The 21,899-nt window shown below is 40.8% G+C and overlaps 1 protein-coding gene, 1 long non-coding RNA gene and 1 pseudogene across 2 annotated transcripts; 2 read left to right on the plus strand and 1 right to left on the minus strand.

The window, feature by feature from the left end:
* The first annotated feature begins 7,573 nt into the window (after positions 1-7,573).
* LOC116063471 lies at positions 7,574-7,993 on the plus strand. Its single transcript, XR_004108282.2, has 2 exons — positions 7,574-7,636; positions 7,749-7,993. It is a non-coding gene; the product is annotated as an uncharacterized LOC116063471 (long non-coding RNA).
* A 1,036-nt stretch (positions 7,994-9,029) lies between these two features.
* Positions 9,030-13,811, plus strand: LOC116063470 (annotated as a pseudogene).
* Positions 13,812-14,120: 309 nt separating this feature from the next.
* LOC116063250 (omega-amidase NIT2-like) lies at positions 14,121-21,515 on the minus strand. Its single transcript, XM_035999091.1, is given in 9 exon segments — positions 14,121-14,337; positions 14,339-14,367; positions 16,587-16,642; positions 18,203-18,329; positions 19,508-19,558; positions 19,708-19,782; positions 19,842-19,935; positions 20,052-20,140; positions 21,347-21,515. Coding segments are annotated over 9 exon segments (762 nt in total). The 3' UTR covers positions 14,121-14,265.
* Positions 21,516-21,899: the final 384 nt, after the last annotated feature.

The following is a 21,899-nucleotide window of genomic DNA, read 5'->3' on the forward strand; positions in this document are numbered from 1 at the left end:
CCTTAATTTTAATGGGAGGTAATTGGAATATAACCTCTGATGAATGGAAAGATAGATGGCCTTCTAAATTTTACAGTAATCATTACAACCCCATAATTAGAGAATTTATGAATATTAACTGCCTGGTTGATATATGGAGAGTTTTAAACCCAGAGGAAAAACAGTACACATGGTACAAACCTAATGGTATATGTACATCTTTAACTGATCACTGTATAACAGAAATAACACTAAATCCAACTTGTAGGAAAAACAACAAAGGTTACTGGAAATGTAATACTAATTTGCTGAAAAATAAGGATTAGTGTGCAAAAATAAAAGAAATAATAAGTGAAATTGAAACTATATAATAATAAGAATCCATAAATAACTATTGTAATAAGTGGGAATATGTAAAATATAAAGTTAGAGAATTTTCTATAAAATTCAGCGAAGAGCTTAATAAGGAAAGGAGGAAAGAGGAAAGCAACTTGTTTTATGAAATCAGTCAGTGTTGTAGTAAGCCTGAATTGAGTAGTGAAGACAAGGAGAAACAAATGAAACTAGAAAATGCATTTCCTGCGGAAAATGCGTGGGAATGCTGAATAGCTGAATTGCTAAAGCTAAACTGGATGAATAGCTTAAATCAGTAAGAAGAAGTTGAAGTAGTGAGAATAGTTGAAAAAGTGGAAATCGTTTTAATACGTATGAATTTCATTAAAAAGTTAAAAGCTTATGCTAAACTGAACTGTTGGCTTCAAAAGTTGAATAATGACAAAAGACGTAGAACATTGTGAGGTCTGAGTATATTTTCTAACTGATAATCACTCACAAATGCAGAAATATGAAACAAATAGTACGAAAAATCTTAAAGCTCAAATGCACTACACTGCTAAAAAATCAGGAAAATTGTTAGAGTTGGAAGCTAAACTGCATTACCCAAGTGAAGAGCTAAAATACATTGTTAGAAAAGCTTGAAGCTGAACTGTAATACTATCAAAGATGAAATTTGAAATGAATTACCTAAAACGGCTGAAAGAAGAAATACTTTGTATTATTATCAGACACTGCATAGAACGAAAAAGCATCAATCTAGCTGATATGAGATGTGAAATATATTAGGTAAAAAGAATGGGGCTGAACAAAAGGAAAGAGAGGACAGAGAGAAGGAGAGAAGAGAGGAGAGAAAGAGAGGAGAGGAAAAAGAGAGAGCCAAAATAAAACATGAATAGCTGAATTGTTAAAGCTAAACTGGTTGAATAGCTTAAATCCGTAAGAATAAGTTGAAGTAGTGAGAATAGTTGAAAAAGTGAAATGACATCTTGATCAGGGACACATTGACTGATGTACCCCAGTGGGATTTGAACTGGGATCTCCCACACCAAAGGCATGTGCCCTATCCACTACACTATCACCTGTATAGATCATGAATGTTCCTTTAGCACTTATAAAGCCTGTCTTTGATCATTAATCACCACACCTGCTAATGAGTGTGAGAGAACCGTAGGTTCTTTATTTAGAACTGTAGGTGAAAGTATGGAGGGGCTGAAAATGTTGGGAGCGGAAGAAAATTTGAAGGATTTGAAGCATGATCTCATTGACTTCAATATTAAAAAAAAGTGTTAAAAAGCTTAATATTTTAAAAAGTATAAATAGTAGAAAAAAAGTTGAAGACATACCGTCATTAGCTGAAAGAGCTGAACATTTTAAAAAGTATAAATAGTAGAAAAAAAGTTGAAGACATACCGTCATTAGCTGAAAGAGCTGAACATTTTAAAAGTTGAATGGTTTTAATAGCTCAACGTATGCAGAAGTTACAGAGAGCCAAAAAACGTACGGAAGTGGGAATAAAAACAAGAAACAGAAACAGACAAACAGACAGAGACAGACCGAGACAGAGAGAAACAAACAGAGAGACATGGACAGACAGAGAGAGAGACAGAGACAGGGAGAAACAGAAACAGACAGAGACAGAGAGAAACAAACAGACAGACAGAGAGACAGAGACAGGGAGAAACAGAAACAGACAGAGACAGGGAGAAACAGAGACAGAGAGACAGAGACAGACAGAGACAGACAAAGAGAGACAGAGAGAGAGACAGACAGAGACAGACAGAGAGAGACAGAGAGAGAGAGAGAGAGACAGAGACAGACAGAGACAGACAGAGAGACATAGACAGACAGAGAGAGACAGACAGAGACAGACAGAGAGACACAGAGACAGACAGAGAGACAGAGACACATAGACAGACAGAGACAGACAGAGAGAGACAGAGACAGACAGAGAGACAGAGAGAGACAGAGACAGGGAGAAACAGAAACAGACAGAGAGAGACAGAGACAGACAGACAGACAGAGAGACAGAGAGACATAGACAGACAGAGAGAGACAGACAGAAAGACACAGAGACAGACAGAGAGACAGAGACACATAGACAGACAGAGACAGACAGACAGACAGAGACAGACAGACAGACAGAGACAGACAGAGAGAGAGAGAGAGAGAGAAAGAGGAATAGACAGACAGACAGAGAGAGAGAGAGAGAGAGAGAGAGAGAGAGAGAGAGATGTGAAATATATTAGGTAAAAAGAATGGGGCTGAACAAAAGGAAAGAGAGGACAGAGAGAAGGAGAGACATAGACAGACAGAGAGAGACAGAGAGAGACAGACAGAGAGACACAGAGACAGACAGAGAGACAGAGACACATAGACAGACAGAGACAGACAGAGAGAGAGAGAGAGAGAGAGAGAGGAATAGACAGACAGACAGACAGACAGACAGAGAGAGAGAGAGATGTGAAATATATTAGGTAAAAAGAATGGGGCTGAACAAAAGGAAAGAGAGGACAGAGAGAAGGAGAGAAGAGAGGAGAGAAAGAGAGGAGAGGAAAAAGAGAGAGCCAAAATAAAACATGAATAGCTGAATTGTTAAAGCTAAACTGGTTGAATAGCTTAAAGCCGTAAGAATAAGTTGAAGTAGTGAGAATAGTTGAAAAAGTGAAATGACATCTTGATCAGGGACACATTGACTGATGTACCCCAGTGGGATTTGAACTGGGATCTCCCACACCAAAGGCATGTGCCCTATCCACTACACTATCACCTGTATAGATCATAAATGTTCCTTTAGCACTTATAAAGCCTGTCTTTGATCATTAATCACCACACCTGCTAATGAGTGCGAGACAGTGTGAGAGAACCGTAGGTTCTTTATTTAGAACTGTAGGTGAAAGTATGGAGGGGCTGAAAATGTTGGGAGCGGAAGAAAATTTTAAGGATTTGAAGCATGATCTCATTGACTTCAATGTTAAAAAAAAGTGTTAAAAAGCTTAATATTTTAAAAAGTATAAATAGTAGAAAAAAAGTTGAAGACATACCGTCATTAGCTGAAAGAGCTGAACATTTTAAATGTTGAATGGTTTTAATAGCTCAACGTATGCAGAAGTTACAGAGAGCCAAAAAACGTACGGAAGTGGGAATAAAAACAAGAAACAGAAACAGACAAACAGACAGAGACAGACCGAGACAGAGAGAAACAAACAGAGAGACATGGACAGACAGAGAGAGAGACAGAGACAGGGAGAAACAGAAACAGACAGAGACAGACAGACAGAGAGAAACAAACAGACAGACAGAGAGACAGAGACAGGGAGAAACAGAAACAGACAGAGACAGGGAGAAACAGAGACAGAGAGACAGAGACAGACAGAGAGAGACAGAGAGAGACAGAGAAAGACAGAGACAGAGACATACAGACAGAGAGAGACAGACAGAGAGAGACAGAGAGAGAGAGAGACAGAGACAGACAGAGAGAGACAGAGACAGACAGACAGACAGAGAGACAGAGAGACATAGACAGACAGAGACAGAGAGAGACAGAGAGACACACAGAGACAGATAGAGAGACAGAGACACAGAGACAGAGAGAGACAGAGACAGAGAGAGACAGAGACAGACAGAGCCCTTCCTCTTCATCCTCTGAAGACAAGCAGCCTACTACTCCAAGGCGGCAGCAAGCATGGAGAGGTGAGAGCCCTCCGTCTTCATCTTCTGAAGATGACCAGCCTTCTTCCACCAGGCAGCGAGTACGAAGGTTTGAGAGCCCTTCTTCGTCATCTTCTGAAGACGACCAGCGTTCTACCACCAGGCAGCAAGAACGAAAGGATGTGAGCTCTTTGTTCTTCGTAGGCACCAACATGAAGGAGCGCAGGCGAAAGGTTGAGAGCCCTTTGTCTTCTGCAGAAAACTAGCCCTCTACCACCAGGCAGCACGTACGAAGGGGTGAGAGCCCAAGGCGGCAGCAAGCATGGAGAGGTGAGAGCCCTTCGTCGTCATCTTCTGAAAATGACCAGCGTTCTACCACCAGACAGCAAGAACGAAAGGATGTGAGCTCTCTGTTCATCGTGGGCACTAACCCTTCTGCCATCATGAAGGAGAGCAGGCAAAGGGGAGAGAGCTTTTTGTCTTCCTCTTCTGAAGATGATGAGCCTTGTACCACCAGGCAGCGAGTACGAAGGTTTGAGAGCCCTTCCTCTTCATCCTCTGAAGACAAGCAGCCTACTACTCCAAGGCGGCAGCAAACATGAGGAGGTGAGAGCCCTCCGTCTTCATCTTCTGAAGATGACCAGCCTTCTTCCACCAGGCAGCGAGTACGAAGGTTTGAGAGCCCTTCGTCGTCATCTTCTGAAGACGACCAGCGTTCTACCACAAGGCAGCAAGAACGAAAGGATGTGAGCTCTTTGTTCTTCGTAGGCACCAACATGAAGGAGCGCAGGCGAAAGGTTGAGAGCCCTTTGTCTTGTGCAGAAAACAGAGGACAAGAAATCATCGAGAAAATGTTTAGATCCATTTTTGGACTAAAATGCTTTGCAAGACCTCGGTCTTCAGGGGATATGGACTCTTCTTCGAAGAAGTCCAAACGAAGGAGTGAGAGACCTTCATCTCCTGAAGACCTCAACCCTCCCACCATCTTGAGGGACCACAGACGAAAGGGTGAGAGCCCTTTGTCTTGTGCAGAAAACCAGCCCTCTACCACCAGGCAGCACGTACGAAGGGGTGAGAGCCCAAGGCGGCAGCAAGCATGGAGAGGTGAGAGCCCTTCGTCGTCATCCTCTGAAAATGACCAGCGTTCTACCACCAGACAGCAAGAACGAAAGGATGTGAGCTCTCTGTTCATCGTGGGCACTAACCCTTCTGCCATCATGAAGGAGAGCAGGCAAAGGGGAGAGAGCTCTTTGTCTTCCTCTTCTGAAGATGATGAGCCTTGTACCACCAGGCAGCACGTACGAAGGGGTGAGAGCCCTTCCTCTTCATCCTCTGAAGACAAGCAGCCTTCTACTCCAAGGTGGCAGCAAGCATGGAGAAGTGAGAGCCCTTCGTCTTCCTCTTCTGAAGATGACCAGCGTTCTACCACCAGGAGGCAGCAACAACAAAGTCCTTTGTCCTTCGTAGACATCAACCCTTCTACCACCTTTAGGCAGAATGGAGGAATTGGTGAGAACCATTTGCCCTGCATTGACTCATTGATTGAGAGGGAGATCATTGAAAGAGAAAAGCAGCGTTTGGTGGAGGGTTTAAAAAGAAAAAGAGAGAGGTGTGAAAAGATGAAGAGAAAGAACGAGAGGAAAACGCTTGGTCTGTGTTCAAGATTGTACATTTGGTTGATCAATCAGAATATAGACAGCATTGACAGGGACATCCAATCAGTCTTTGTGATTGAGAGCTACCTCCTGCGTCAAGGTAAGAAAGTAAACTTACATTTTGTCACATAAAATGTCATACAGGTATATGTATAGCCTCCTTTTTAGATCACAGTAGATCAGTGGTGGAATAAGTATTCAATTTCTTCACTAGTAAAAGTTCCAACAGCACTATGTAAAAAAAAAAAAAAAAAAAGAACTCCATTACAAGTAAAAGTCCTTCATTTAAAGTCCTAAAAAGTGAAATTATTATTCACTAAATTCATTGAAAGTAAGTAAAAGTAGTCGGAAAACCAGCCCATGTGACTAATATAGGCTAATTACATTACATTGAACCGTTACAATGAAACACACAAGGTGTGTTAATTAGAGGTGTTAGCTAAGATAGCTCTTATCTCACTTATGGCGCCAGGCCAACATATATTTTTAACAACTTGCAACAAAACAAATATGTTGACTATTTCCTTTTGGGAGGGGTGCGAGTGTACAACTGGACTCCAGACTTAACCTAACCAGACCTTTCATATGCTTTTGGTTACAGGTCCCCAGAGCAAGCTGAAAGCAGAAAAATTCAGTAACATAAGGTGGGAGCTGGTCCTGTTCAAACGCAAACAAGAATTTATGGTGGAGATGGAAGTGAGGATGCAAAGACTGAAGGTAGAGAGGAAGGAAATAAATGTGAAGAAGATGGAGAATATCTCTGTGTTATGCAGCAACTCAGAAAGCCCAGATATGTTAAATCTTCCCTACGGGCCAATGCCAGTCAGGTCACACAAACTCGGACTTGTTAAAGCCTATGTTGCAGGTTAACCACCACTGTTGATTAATGGGTACATAAAGCACTCAACATATGTATATCATTGTTAAAAATGTCTCCAAAGAGTGTTAAAGGCCAGTTTTCGCCGTTTTAGTCGTTTAGTGGGTTTTTTAACGCAATTCGATGATGACGTCACGTTGGGGAGACGTGCTTCAGCCTAGTACTAGAACTATGGTGACTGTGCATCAGCCTAGTACTAGAACTATGGTGACTGACTGGGATGAGGAAGAGGTGTTTTTACTGTTAGTGAATAGCACCGAGTGAAAGTCAATGTTTTCTTTATATCTAGTGACAGTGATCATGTCGTTAGTTCAGATAAGTACCGGTAAACTTATCTAGATCTAGAAATAGAAGGCATCATGCTAGCTATGGGCTAACTTGCCAGGACCAGGCTAGTCTCTGCAGGCTTTTCTTAGGGATCCCGATTAGAAGTGCGTTACAGTAATCCAGTCTGGAGGAGACAAAGGCATGGACCAGTTTTTCAGCATAAGGTGAGTGCCCTCCAGGAGGCGCTACAGGAGCCTCTGTTCCAGCCCACCTGCTGCTGCTGCTGAATGTTCCTTTTTTTGGTTCATGCTTCATGATGATGATGATAACAGGTAAACAGACAAACCCTTTTATTGTTTCATTGCATTGATTTAGATGTAGATTGTATTCATCTTTTGTTTAAAGTTTTTGTTATCATAAAGAGCTTTTTATACTTATCTTTTAAGTTAAAGTAGCAATACCACAGTGTAAAAATACTCCATTAGAAGTAAAAGTACTCATTATAAAAAAAATTGACAATATATGATACCTTATGAAAGTGAATTATTATTGCAGATGGTGAGTAAGCAGCATTGTATTGTTGTAGCTAGTCAACAGGTAGCTCATGTCACGCCCCCGCCTGCTGTGACTTCTGCACGGTGACAGTCTTGTGTGTGTGTGTGTGTGTGTGTGTGCGTGCGTGTGTGTGTGTGCGTGTGTGTGTGTGTGAATGTGTTTTGGTTTATTTCTTCATTTTGTTATGCCTGCCATGTGTTTGGTGTTTTCTTTTTTTTTTTTTCTCAGTCTGTCTTCTACCCACACCTGGTACCAATTCCAATCAGCGCACCTGCTACTCATCCTGCTCCATCATCTGCCTTCAGTTGCTTACCACTGAGTATGCTTTTTCACCAGCCTTCGAGAGTTATATCTAGTCTAGTTTCTTGTTTTTGTACTTAGCTGTCTGCTCCGCTCCCTGATGGTACTAACTGGAAGATCTATGTTCTCAGAAATAACCCACCTTCGGAGTCCTCTGCTGCCAATAGCCACGCCACGCACTGGAACATCAAGTCTGCAGCCACACTGAGGAACACAGCCCAGCACCCCCTCTGCTAGCCCTGCATTCTTTGGACCCAGCACCCCCACTGCCAGTCCAGCCATCTTTGGACCCAGCACCCCCACTGCCAGTCCAGCCATCTTCGGACCCAGCACCCCCACTGCCAGCCCACACTCACAGCTTCAATAAAATAATAATTCTTTACCACCTACTCCAGTCTGCGCCTGAGTTCTGATCCTCCTTCCTGACAGCTCATTGTGTTTAACTTCCAGCAATGCATCGTATTTTATAAAATTATGTTTTGTATGAAAAGTCTTAATCTTGGAGTAACTAATAACTGAAGCTGTAGTTGAGTTAAAAAAAGGACAATATGTCACTTTGAAATGAAATGGAAGAATAAAGTGTCATAAAATGAAAATACTAAGGTGTAACAACTCAAAATCGTACTTTAGTATTTGAGTATATTCAGTCTACCACTGGTGAAGACGAAGGAGAAGATGAAGAAGAAAATGAGGCTGGAGAAGAAGATGAAGAGATAATTAGTCCTGACATCATCCTTAAAGACATCCAGGTTCTGTATCCATCCACCAAGTCTGGCCCTGACTGATCTATAGAGACAGACCAGTGTTTTACTCAAAGAAACGTGACAAAAAGTCTGTTTCTAAGGTAAAAGTCAACTGCAACTTTTTTGAAGTAATTATACCAACAACTGGGAATTGTATTCTGTGCTAAAACCAATTTTTGGGACACTATAATAAATAAGGTCCCTTTGGGAGCTCAGTAGTGAATATTGGACAAAAGAAACATCTGGAAAATCTTCAAGATGATATCTGAAGCGGATGATGATAGAACAAAAGCAAGAAAAAAATATCAACATTAAACAAATATTAAAGTAATAATCCAAAGAGTTGTTGTTATGCATTTTGCATCACCTTGTGGTCACATCATTATTTGGTTCATGCTCAGTGTTTTTACAGATACATAATATGATGATTCTTCTTCTGTATTTGTACTGAGTTGCATCCAGTTAACTCATATAAATAACAGTAGCAATGAAGCTGAATCACCTCAGAATTAAAGATTAGAGTATAAGCAGCATTGTAATGTTGTAGCTAGATGGAACAAATGCTAATGAGTTATTATATTTGGTAGTTCTAAGCCATTTTCCCCCATCTTTGGTTCTCCTGGTCTCCCTCATGGATGTATTAAGAGAACGGTCTCCCTGTGTACATCCCAGCGTGTGGGTGAGGGCGTGTATGACCTAAAAACAAGTCAAACACGTCGGACCAATCTCCAACAGGATGCATTTTGGTAGAAACTAACAGGTCTGAGGTCTTTAAAGTTGTTAATGTGTATAAATCTGTATTTTTTTCCACTGTTAGTCATTCAAGTTAGAGAAGAGACGCGCACGAGAAAGCAGGTTTGGCACAACAAGCCGCAACATGACCGGTAGTGAATTCATTCAGAGTGAATTTTGTGTGTATGACTTGGAGTTTGTTTGTTAACGGAAGCGATCAGAAGACAGGGGAGTAAAGTTAGATGGGCAAGTAAGTTAGTACGGTCCTGCAGTTTAAAGAGGAAAATATCTTTGAGTTGTTTTGGCGTCTTCCGTGCACAACCGTGCCCTCAGCGGGCGATGCCGCAAGTGGCTCTATGGCGCACAGGACTGCTGCTCAGCTTCCTCTGTTCCTGCGCATGTCTGGGTAAGATGACTGTCTGGTCATACATATTACACACTGACACTATCTACACTGAAACTTACTGATGATTTACCTGTGCTGTTTCACTTCTTTTTCCAGAGAAAGAGTGCGTCCTTGGCATAGTGGGGCGGCCAGTCTCACTGCCCTGCGTTTACCCCCAGTTATTAACCTTTGTGAATGTTTCCATTGAGTGGAGGAGAGGTGAAGAAGTACTGCTCAAATCAGTGTGGAAAAAGGATGGCGATGTGGAGGAATGGAGCATTAACAGGGCCACAACCCCAGCGGACGCAGCACTGACTGGGAACGTGTCTCTGCAGCTGCCCACAGTTGATCCTACAGAGCACAACACATATTATTACAGTCTCCTCGTCATTTCAGGGGAGAATCAAAGCACTGAGCTGTGCACCGTGTGCCTCAGGACAGCAGGTCAGTGTCAGTAACACAGGAAGTAATCACAAGAATATTTATAGGTCCCATATTGTAAAAAGTGAGATTTTCAAGTATTTTTATTTATTATAAAGCAGGTTGAGGTGCTATATAAATACTGTGGAAGTATCAAAACACTCAATCCACAGAGAAACGCACACAGCCCGTATTCAGAAACTGTGCCTTTAAACGAGCCCTCAGGACTTACGGTTGTGATGTCACAACTATAATATATATAGGTAGAAAGTGCAGCTACAGTCATTTCCTGGCTGCAATGACGGTGCAGACACTACGAGAGTGCAGATGCTGAAGAGCCTTAATGCTGACCAATCAGAGCAGACTGGGCTTTTTTTAGGTAGGCAGGCTTAAAGAGACAGGCGCTAAAACTGAGAATGAATACAGGTATATTCAGACAGACCGTATAAGAAAAATAATGTGTTTTTTGAGCATTAAAGCATGTAAACATGTTCTAGTAGAAACCCAAAATACAAATATGAACCTGAAAATGAGCATGATATGGGACCTTTAAAGGAACTAATCACTGTCCTTTGATGGCTGTTTGCAGCCGGTTTCAGCTCCCCGCTGCTGCAGAGGGAAGAGGCCCAGCAGGGAGAGGAGGCGGCCTTCGTGTGTCACTCCACAGGTGGTTTTCCTGAACCTGCAGTTTACTGGCTCATCAACACAGAGGAGCCCCCTGAAGCTCAGTGAGGACCCTGGCGGCATTACTCCCAGACTCCCTTCTGTACAACATCTCAAGCTACCTGACGGCCAACATTTCCAAAGACGCCAGTGTGTCGTGCATCATAGAGAACCTGACCATGAACGAAACCTTGACATCTACAAAGTGTGAGTGATCTTTGGGGCATTTCTGCCTTTATTGGATAGGAAAGCTGAGATATGAAAGGGGAGAGAGAGGGGGACAATATGCAGCAAAACCATCACAGGTTAGACTCGAACCCTGGCCCTTCTGCATTGAGGAATAACCCTCTACATATGTGCTCCCGCTCTACCAACTGATCTAACCGGCCACAAGTGTGAGTGATCTATCACTGCCCTTTCAGTTATTAGGGCCTCAAACACACCATTTGTTCACTAATCTCTGGTTCTTGTTGGCACTGGTTAGTTCATATTTAGTATTATACATATTTGATGTTGTTATATATATACTATGTATGTATGTTGTACATTTTTATTCTACACTTGAATATTACATGTACATTCTTTTCATTCCTCTAAGTATATGTTTGAGGAGATGTTCTGGTATTTTTTTTAATCTTTTGTTGTCTTATTTTTATATTATATATTTCTGGTATTTTATGTATGAGTGTGTGTAAGTTGCTTCTGTAACAGAGTAATTTCCTAGTTTGGGATTATTAATAAAGTCCATCTATCTGTCCATCCATCCATCTAAGATGGAGTAAAGGGCAGCCCTGTGGTGGGTCGAGCATCCGAAGCCTTGTGGATCTTCAGCATGGCTCTGTGTGTGGTGGTCGGGGCCATGGTGCTGGCAGGAGTCATCTATCAGATTCACCTGGACAGGATGAGTAATAGGAAGAAGAACGAGTACCTAGAGCAGCACCCTAACAGAGGTAGGCATGTCTGAAGGTTTCTCCCATATGTCTTAAGAAGCTATGAGGCCTATAGATGTTTAATGTGTCAAATTCTTTTAGTCTAACATTTTTTACATTATTTTTCAAAGTCAATCTGGGAACAGATTCTTTACTCATTTTGAATCAAAAGTGAGCCACACTTCAGCTCTGAAATTATCTTTCCTATTTCCCTGATCAAATTGAATTAAGTACATTGCAATTTGGAAATAAGAGGAAAATCAGAATTTTTAGCTCTTTAAAAAATAGAAGTTTGAAATGGGGGGGGGGGGAGAGAGAGAGAGAGAGAGAGAGAGAGAGAGAGAGAGAGAGAGAGAAAAGCAATGGTTTTTGTTAGAGCCCTGAAAAAGTTATCTAAGATTTAACAAGAAATAAAACAGGATTTTATTTTCAAAATATACATTATGTGTAACCACAGTATCTTTTGACCCTTCAATTTTTGAGAAAACTACTGCCTAAGTGTGTTGATGGACATTGTAGCTGCCAAATAAAAAAAAAACTATATTTTCCATCCTTAAAACTACTTTAAGAGGGAGTATTATGAACATAATTTTGTCCTACCCTGGTGTGGAATCTACTATCATGTTATCTAAAGCACAAATTGAACAAAGTGTCAAAACTATACTGGGTGCCTGGGTAGCTCACCTGGTAGAGATTTACTCCTCGATGTAGTGGCCGCGGGTTTGACTCCGACCTGCGGCCCTTTGCTGCATGTCATTCCCCCTCTCTCTCCCCTTTCATGTCTTCAGCTGTCCTCTATAAATAAAGGCTTTAAAATTCCCCCAAAAATAATCTTAAAAAAAAAAACTATACTACCACTATCTTGGTGTGAGGAAAAAAAGAAATGATATTCAGTATAAAACTGCTCCCAAAAGATTTTTGTACAACTAGATGGTCTTTCCTCTGATCCTGAGCAGCCTCTGTTTCTGTTTCTTCAGAGCAGTGCTCATGAATAATGTTAACGACCCCAAAGAACCTTACCTAATTAAAGGACTAGTTCAGATATTTTGGAGTGGGTTATATGAGGTACTACTTATCCATAGTCAATATTACCTACAGTAGATGGCGGTCGGAACGCCCCTAGTTTGGAGAAAAAGACTGGAGTACAGAGCTGAGCAATGTACTGCTGGGGACGGAGGCAGCAGCAAAACATATTTAGCCACCTTAAATAATCTATATGCTATATTAGGAATATTTTCCCTACTTTACCTTGCCGCCAGACAGCCCTTTCTGACAAGGATGGATGCTCTTTTCAAAGTCACCAGACTCATTTGGCATAAAACGTAATTTTACTCCGCAGAACACGGAGTTGCTGGTCTACTGCTCCGTCAGTCGGTTAGTTTGGATGTGTAATTGTGTGACTTTGGTGTTCTAAAAGGGTGAGGAAGTAACAAAACAAAGAAACTAACTAACCTATCGTGGCAGCTGTAGACCAGTAACTCCCTATTCTGTGAGGTAAAACTACTGTTTTTGTCAAAGGAGTCTGGTGGCTTTGAAGACAGCGATACAACAGCTTCAGTTCCCCATCATAAAGGGCTGTCTGACAGCCTTGGTAAAGCTGTGAAAATATTCTAAATATAGCATACCCCAAACTGGTATTGCTTGTTTAGGTGGGTCTTTTTTAAGGTGGCTAGAATACATGTTACTGCTGCCCCCGTCCACAGCAGTACATTGCTTAGCTTCCGTGTCAGTACTCCTTTCTACTTCTCAAAACCTACTGTAGGTAATACACTGACTATGGATCAGTACCTCATACAACTCCATTTCAAAAGATCCAAACTACTCCTTTAAATTACTTTTGGTGAAATCAAACAACCTTTGGTAAAGAAAATGTCAAAGAAATGTTTCTTAAACATACAGCTTTGTAATTTATGCAGAGGTGGAACAAGTACTCGTGTGTAATGTGCTTTTGTGACCGCTGCAAAACTCTCACTGGAATGTTTGCTGTCATCAGGATACAAACGTCGATGTCCAGACAAGGAGGAGGCGGAGGAGATGAAGCCGGAGGGAAAGGAGACTGACGTGTAAAACAAATCCTCATTAACGCTCACTTTTCCGTCCTGACGCAAATAGAGTGCTGGCTTGTAAATATGGATTTTTTTTGTGACCGCTGGGTTCACCACTTCAATATTCAATACAAGTTGTGGGTCCAATGTAGATATATGTATAGTGTCTATAATTTTTTTAAAAAGCATCTCACCACTTCACCTCCCGTGAATTCTTCTATTTAATGCACACTCCCTTTCTTGTTGTTGTGGTGTTTAATAAAGATGCTCAAACCCATACCTGTTGCCTTTTTATTTAATTTTATACAGATATCTTTATTGTTTTTCCCTCACAGAAAATATGTGAACATTTCTTTTAGATTTAAAATCTCTGGTGCCACGATCGATTCAATTCATTTCACGAGCCAAAGAAAGAAACCCCAAAGGTTCTACTCCCAATAAAATTAAATGGATTAAAAGATGTCGACTGTCACATTAGAGAAGCTCTAACCAGCAAATACTTACTTTGACTTGGTAATTGATATAAACAATTAACTGCTTACCAAAACTGTCATCAATTTTCTATTGCTCAAACACTCATTTCGCCATGCCAACTGCATCTCTTCTTTCCTCAATTCAGACAAAGAGGCCTGGTGCTTCAGAGGGAGAAGAAGACGTGGTGTTGGTGGCAGAGATCTGTTGCATAGTTTGTGTCGGTACCTTGGCACCTTCTTTCTTAAACGTCACGGCGTTCAGCTGGATCCTCCCTGCACAGACGTCACTGCGTAGATGTCGTCCCGGCGCTGCGCCGTGATCGGGATCCGCCTGCCGGATGTCGGCTAAATACTGCAGGTCTGGTAACAGGTGGCACATACAGATACACAGAGGTTTAGTGTAGTGCTGCAACTAACCATTACTTTTATTATCGATTAATCTCTTAAATATTTTTGCGGCTAATTGATTAGTGGTTTAGGTTAGGGCAATATATCAATATTATATTAGTCTATAACCCGTCATTCCACTTCTGGGATTGCTCCGTTGCCACCGGAAATTCCGCCGGATGTCCCTCATTTCGGCCGGATGCCCGTCCCCTTCCTCTGTCTTTGTGTTGGCGTTCTAACCTCCGGTGGATTTGTGAGGACTATGGTTAACTGCTCCTCAGATCTCTGCAGGGTAAATCCAGACAGCTAGCTAGACTATCTGTCCAATCTGAGTTTTCTGTTGTACGACTAAAACTACTTTTGAACGTACACATGTTCCACCAAAACAAGTTCCTTCCTTCCTGAGACTATCTAGCAGAGGCATCGTTGTTCCCCATGAGCGGCTTTAGCACCGCCCAAGACGATTGTGATTGGTTTAAAGAAATGCCAATAAACCAGAGCACGTTTTTCTCCCGTCCTGGAATGCTGTGTGGACTAGACAGACCCTCCTCCGCAGCGCTGTGGAGGAAGGTCTGGCTAGCTCACCACCTAATGCAAGACTAATATATTGATATCGTGATATGAGACGAGATATCGTCTTAGATTTTGGATATCGTAATATGACGAAGTGTTGTCTTTTCCTGGTTTTACAGGATGCATTACAGTAAAGTGATGTACTTTTCTGAACTTTCCAGACTGTTCCAGCTGTTCTATTATTTATATTTTTAACACTTAGTCATTATATCCACATTACTGATGATTATTTATCACAAATCTCATTGTGTAAATATTTTGTGAAAGCACTAATTGTCAGTCCTACAACATTATTATATATTAATCGATTATCAAAATAGTTGGTGATTAATTCAATAGTTGACAACTAATTGATTAATCATTGCAGCTCTAGTTTAGTGCAGTCTCAAGATATACAGAAATGATGACGACAACTGTAATCCAGTACAGCTACCCTGCATCGACTACCTCAGTAAAGCACGTTGTCAGAACAAGGTTTCAATTCTTTCAAACCCTGCTGTGGGTTTTGTCTGCTAAGAAGATTTATTTTCAGATATCATGCATGACATGAACAAATGGATGACAGGGTTTCCCCCAGTGACTCACTGGGCCTAAATTGCCCCCCAGCAGGACTAAGCCACTGGGAACTTTGTTTTAATGTATTTTTGAGACGTTTATCAAACTACAGTTACAGTGGGGCGGTGTAAGGAATTATGTCTAAATGAGGCCCTAAGGCCTGTCAAATCTGACTCCAATTTAGTAATTCCAGCGCCTTCTTTCATCGGATTTAAGTTTACCAGAACACAATGATCAATCTGAGACGAAGAGGTCAATTAAGCCAGTTTACTGAAGTCCAGCATCTAAATCTTAAAACACAATTGTGGTTTCACAAAATTACACTAAATGTCCCTAACCGCAGACAGAGTATACCGAGCTAAATCTATGTCAGGTTATGAACCCCCCCTAACCATTTTTCCTAATCTTTTATATCTTGCTTGGAGGCGTCTCTCCTCCTCTCTCCCTCCTGTCTTCTGGGCTCTTTACACACGCACGAGATCCAACCCCCCCGTTCCACTTCATCATATGGTACAGTAATGCATACATTCACATTCCTGGACTTATATGGTACTCAAAGCGTAAGCTAACTTTCTGTGTCCTGAGTCTAACACTCACTCACATTCCTGAACTTATAAGATAATCAAAGCTTGAGCTAACTAACTGTGTGTTCCCAAGTCTATACATCTAGAATATAGAAATATTTCTACAGCGGCTCTGTTGGAAACTTTTAATATTCTCAAATCTCCAGTAAGCTTTTAGTACTGACTTAATGTAGGGCCCTATGTAATCTGTCTTATAGCTTTTTTAAATTCAGTTTCACTGTTATCACAGAAGCTACTGGGCTCTACATTAACGCTGCCATTAGTCTGGGAGTGGCCCGCGCCGGGCCCTCGTCACACAAAAAGACACTTGCCACCGGGCTAAACAACTTTTCTGGGGGAAACCCTGTGATGATGTGGCACAGAGAGCAAATCAATGTTATTTTGCAACAACAAAGAGGCCAGAACATGGCTCAGTTCTGCAGTTGGAACTCTTTTGATCGATACGGTCTGCAGAAACAAGCAAACGGTTCTTCCACTCACCGATGTCAGCATAAATGACAGCCTCCTCTGGTCCAGCCTTGGAGATAACTTCTCCCCTGCAACGACACATTGCAACAATAACAAGTCTGCAAAACTTAACGCTGGAAAAATCTTCACAGAAAACAAAAGAAAAGCTTTCAATATGACACCAATATCCATGGAAAAAGACTGCTTGTTAGTAGAACGTCATCAAGTACATTTTACTAAACTACTGTTCCTAATTTTGAGATTCTTACTATTACTACTCCACTACATCTCAAAGGGAAAAACGATACTTTTAACTCCACTATACTTACTTGACAAATTAAGATTTTATAAATAAAACATATGATCATTTATTAAATATGATGCATTGGTATAGATTAGACTACCAAACACTAAGTAGTTAAACTTAGCTCCACCTTAACCAGTAAAATGTCAATTACACATGGATGTACACGTTCTGCATAAAGAATACTACTTTTTTAGCGCTTTGGATATTTTTAGTACATCTCGCTATCAGCGAGATGTACTAAACATAAATACATCTATACTTTTTTTTTAAATGCAGGACTTAGACTTGTAATGGAGTATTTTTACCTTTTTAAAGTGTTGTGAATAACGTTACATTCCACATTCCATTCTGTGAGAACTCTGAAGAAAGTTATCGTCATCCGTTTTATTTGTTTCCTAAATTGCAACACTGTTTTCCTATCTGTGTGAACAGACCTTGGGACAATCCTTCTGCCCATCCTGACTCGTTCCTATCTTACTACATGTCATCATGAATATATGAGAATATGTATATCCTCTTGTGTCTCATTAAACCTTTAGAACATTGTGAACTGAACCTGTGAGCTTTGTGTCGCTTTGTTCTCTGAGATCTCGCCACTGCTCTCAGAATCAACTCACAGGGGCCAAGCCAGTGTGTCAAAATGTGATAAAATCTGGTTTATAATTAAATTATGGGCAAATATACGATGTGTGTCAATGTGGTATAGACAGGTGACTTCATCAGAAAGACTGACCTGAGAAGGCGGTCCTTAGACGCCAAAGTATCCAATTGGATTCTCAAACAGCATGTCCTGAAAGCGGTTATTGGTGGATTTCTTTTGGGGGAAAGTCTCTCTTGGAAAATATAAGACGACACTAGACAAAGGGATCTTCAGTAAGCCTTCCGGAACTTACTCTGGTTTTTTGTGTGTTAATCTCTTTTTGAGCACATTAAAAACTCTTTTTACATCTGATTCTGACTCTGTGGATTTTTTAAGACCTTTTGGGATTTTGTCATACTTTGAAGAGAAACAGGAAGAGCATTAAAAAAAGGGCAGTTGGCGTTCAGGTCCGAGCCATTAATCTGGCCTGGGCGTCGGATCTATAAATCACTATACTAAAACACCAGTAGATGGTAGGATTCCAACCACAAAACAATCCTGATCGGATTGTTTCACAACATAAAGGATCAAAATACTTTTGACTGACACAAGTCATTTATCGCTTTCCTTCATTGACTTATGGCTCCCTCGCTACCCCAGCGTCACTAACTCGTGTTCCCTCTGATTCCGTTCACACAGTCACACCCAGTATGAGCTGGCCACAGCATGCAGAAGGTAATATGTTACTGCTTGGTATTGTACCATGGGTTTACAACAGTGCTGTGACCCCAGGCCACGTATGAGGAGGTTTCATCTCTGGCAGGAGACGCCGTGGCCACGTGCACTTGGTTATCAATCGCCCTGCGAAGGAGACAATGAGACCATGATCAAAACATACAGCAGTAAATTCTTGCTTTATTTAGTTACGGTTGCTCCTCTAGACCAGGGGTCTGCAACCTGCCGCTGCCTAGCCTCCTCCTCCAGTGGCTCCAGTTAGTTTTAAACATTTTAGTTGTCATTTATCATTGTTGTAGGCCTGAAGGGATTCTTACATCCTTCATTTACGTAACATTTCAGTCAACTAAATGTGTGTCATAGCCCACGTGTGTATGTCTACGCGCCTTCTCCTGTAAGTTTTGCCGAACTTCAACAGCGGTCTTGAGTTTCTATAGACTAGCTATTAATTATTAAAAAGACATTTCAAGAACAAGCACACTGCATTTGCTAAAAAGTATCCGGCTGGGGATGAGAGTGATTTCAGAACTGTTACAGAAAGCAGAGCAGAGCAAATGTACTTTTAAGAATTGGATCAAATGGTCAAAAGACAGGGCTAAAAAAATGGCAACAAACATAACCATATTAATAAATGCTCATATGTTTTGCTGCACCAGACAGATTTTTTATTTTCTATGGCCAAAAATGGCTTTTAATAGTAAAGGTTGCTGACCCCTGCTCTAGACTGCTCTGCTCTTAAAACCAAAAAATATAATAATTAATAATTATCACATCATTGCTATGGATATGGTCTTTGGTGTTGCTTCTGTAATGCAAATTATTAAAAATACGAAATGTAGTTTGCTGTTCCTCAAGGTACTTGCCGTTTGAAATATCTCTTTCATTTGACTTTTTTTTATTATGATACGAGTATCAAGATTTTCAAAATGCATACTTTATATCAACTTTATATAAAGTTGTTCATGGACACAAAAAGCTACATTAGACATTTTACAAAAATGTACAGCATAATGGTGACTATGATTTACGACTATGACAAATTTTAGGCTATTGTTGCAGAAAATACTTCTTCCTTTCTGTTCCTCTTCTCTATAATTTCACTTGACACTGTTTACCACATTGTTGATTATTTATGTAAAATCTAAAAAAATATTTTGTGATAGCACCACTTGTCAACCCTACAATATCGTCGCAATAACGATATCAATGTTTTTGGTCAAGAATATCATGATATCTGATTTTCTCCACATCGCCCAGCCCTAACTATATAAGATAGTTGGTATCACAGTAAAATGTGTCTTCACTAGATAATGAAGTGATTGTGGACAGTGACTGGGACTGTGGTCATGTTGAAGGCTCCAGGGTAGACCAGCAGCTGACAGCCTGAGGACAACAGGACAACCCCATCAACCCTCCCGCACACACACACACACACACACACACACACACACACACACACACACACACACACACACACACACACACACCGTTAAAAACAGCCCAGTGGATGCCACGTCTCATCAGACACTTACCTTCCCTGCTGTAGAACTGCGCCAGCTCAGCAAACCTCATGTTGTAGCAAATCCCCACACCCACTTTACAGAACGCTGGCAGAGGAGTTACAGGATGTAAGGATGAAAACAGGAGTCGGAGAGATGTCACTTACGTGTTTGGAACATTGACAAACTGTTGCCTGGGCTCAGAGTCTCGGACTCCTGGAAGCGGATTTTCCCCGGAACGTCAATGTCAAAGAGGTGAATCTTCAAGGAGGAAATATGAAGAGACAAACTTTGAGGTGGTGAACGTCCTGCTGTAATCTATGTGAGGTTGTTAAGTAAACAAATGACGTTAAATAGTGCAGTTGATGCACACGTACCTTCCTATGTTTAAGAATCAGCTCTCCATCAGGCCCAAACACTGTACAGCTGTTGTACAACTTCCCACCGTCCTCTTCAGGGATGGATCCTGGGGAACAAGTCACACTGTTCATTGCTCTGCTGTGGAAAAACAGGTTTAGCTTTTTGTATGATTTCACTGGTGATTTGTGCACAGAAACAAGATTGTTGTTGCTGCAAGAAGAGCATACAATGTAATAAAGCAGGTGCAATAAACAGTTAGGCATTCAATGTATTCTGGAAGTTTTTTTGTGATGAAGATAAATGAAGATTATCTACCTTTTGGTTGTGCCAAATTCTCAAATATTAGCCTCATCTACAAATATAACTGATTTTCCACACTTCTCAGATTTGCTTCTAACAACTCCCAGAGAGAAAGGTTTATGCTTTTTCCACAGCATTTTGACATGTCATAGCAGCAGAAGCACAGGTGTGACTAATGTCTGAATATAATTTAGGTGTATCAGTTCCAGGGCCCTGCCCTGTATTGTGCATGCTCCATGCCTGAGACACTTCACCTGAGCTTTTCTGGCAAAATGACTGTTGTTGGAAAGGCTTATTATTGTGGGTTGTATGGAGCAAGATCAAGCCTACGTGATAGAAGCTATTCTGTGGATACATTTGATCAAATATTAAACACTGCAGTGGTTGTAAATGGTTCATCATCCACTTGTCAAACATATACTGTTATAATTATTAATGCAGTTTAAATGTGAGTAAAATTGTAAACGTAAACGAGGAACAGTGACAGTATTGCCGGTTGCTATGCAGTGCTATTGCCATTGTTTTTAAGCTGTTTCTTTAAGCTGCTTCCTCTGCTAAAAACACAATATTTCAAGTGAGATAATTTATTAACTCTGCTGCTGGTGGAAAAGGTCTGTTAGCCTTTAACTCTGTGGCACTAATACCAAAACCTGATGTGTGCAGTACTGGTGTTCTAGATAGAAGGGAATGCTGGCATAACACCTATATATACACTACATGCAATTTCAAATAAATAAATAAAAACAAGAGTACGAGTAGGGAAATGGGCAGGGTATATTAAGGGCCCATGATTTTACAAGAAAATCTTATCTCAAAATATTTTCTGAAAAAAGAGAAAAGAAACAAAACTGACACATTTGTAACACATTGCCACAATATAATACTGTATTGTAAATATATCCACAAGACTTCCAAGTTTCAGAGCAGAATTATCATTAGAAGTAAACATCTATCTATCGATCTATCTATCTATCTATCTCTGGAGCCTGGTATTTATGTCAGTACAGCCTACCTCCCACTAGATACACCTTATTCTCCTTGGCTGCCTCTGACAGCACCTGAGTGGACTCTCCTGGGATCCTCTCAGCATACTCAGAGAAGAAGCAGGTTCCATATGGAGAATTGAAGCATTCCTGTATTAATGACAGGCGACAGACAGCAGGAAGTGAATGCTGAGTCATGCACTGAGCACAAATCAGAATGTATCCCCTTGCTGTTCCCATATGTGTGACTAATACTACTAAATAATATTTGTGGTACTTACCATTATGGTTATAGGATCTGCAATGCCTGATAGGGTACTGGTACAATATTTTTATATATATATATATATATATATATATATATATATATATATGCTGTTATATTTGATATGATATTATGCAATACAGAAGTTATTGACCACAGCATGAGTTAACGGGAAATGTGCAATCATTATCAAAATGAAGTGCAATACGAGGGGGAGGATGTGTTGTGGTTTTCTTCTGTTCTTCTGGGGTTGTGAGGAAAGGTAGGGCGGCATTGTGTGAGGTTTATTCGTTTTCATTGAAGCATTGGGTGAGATA

Source organism: Sander lucioperca, chromosome 2 (genome assembly GCF_008315115.2).
Source record: "Sander lucioperca isolate FBNREF2018 chromosome 2, SLUC_FBN_1.2, whole genome shotgun sequence".
Taxonomy (NCBI): Eukaryota; Metazoa; Chordata; class Actinopteri; order Perciformes; family Percidae; genus Sander; species Sander lucioperca.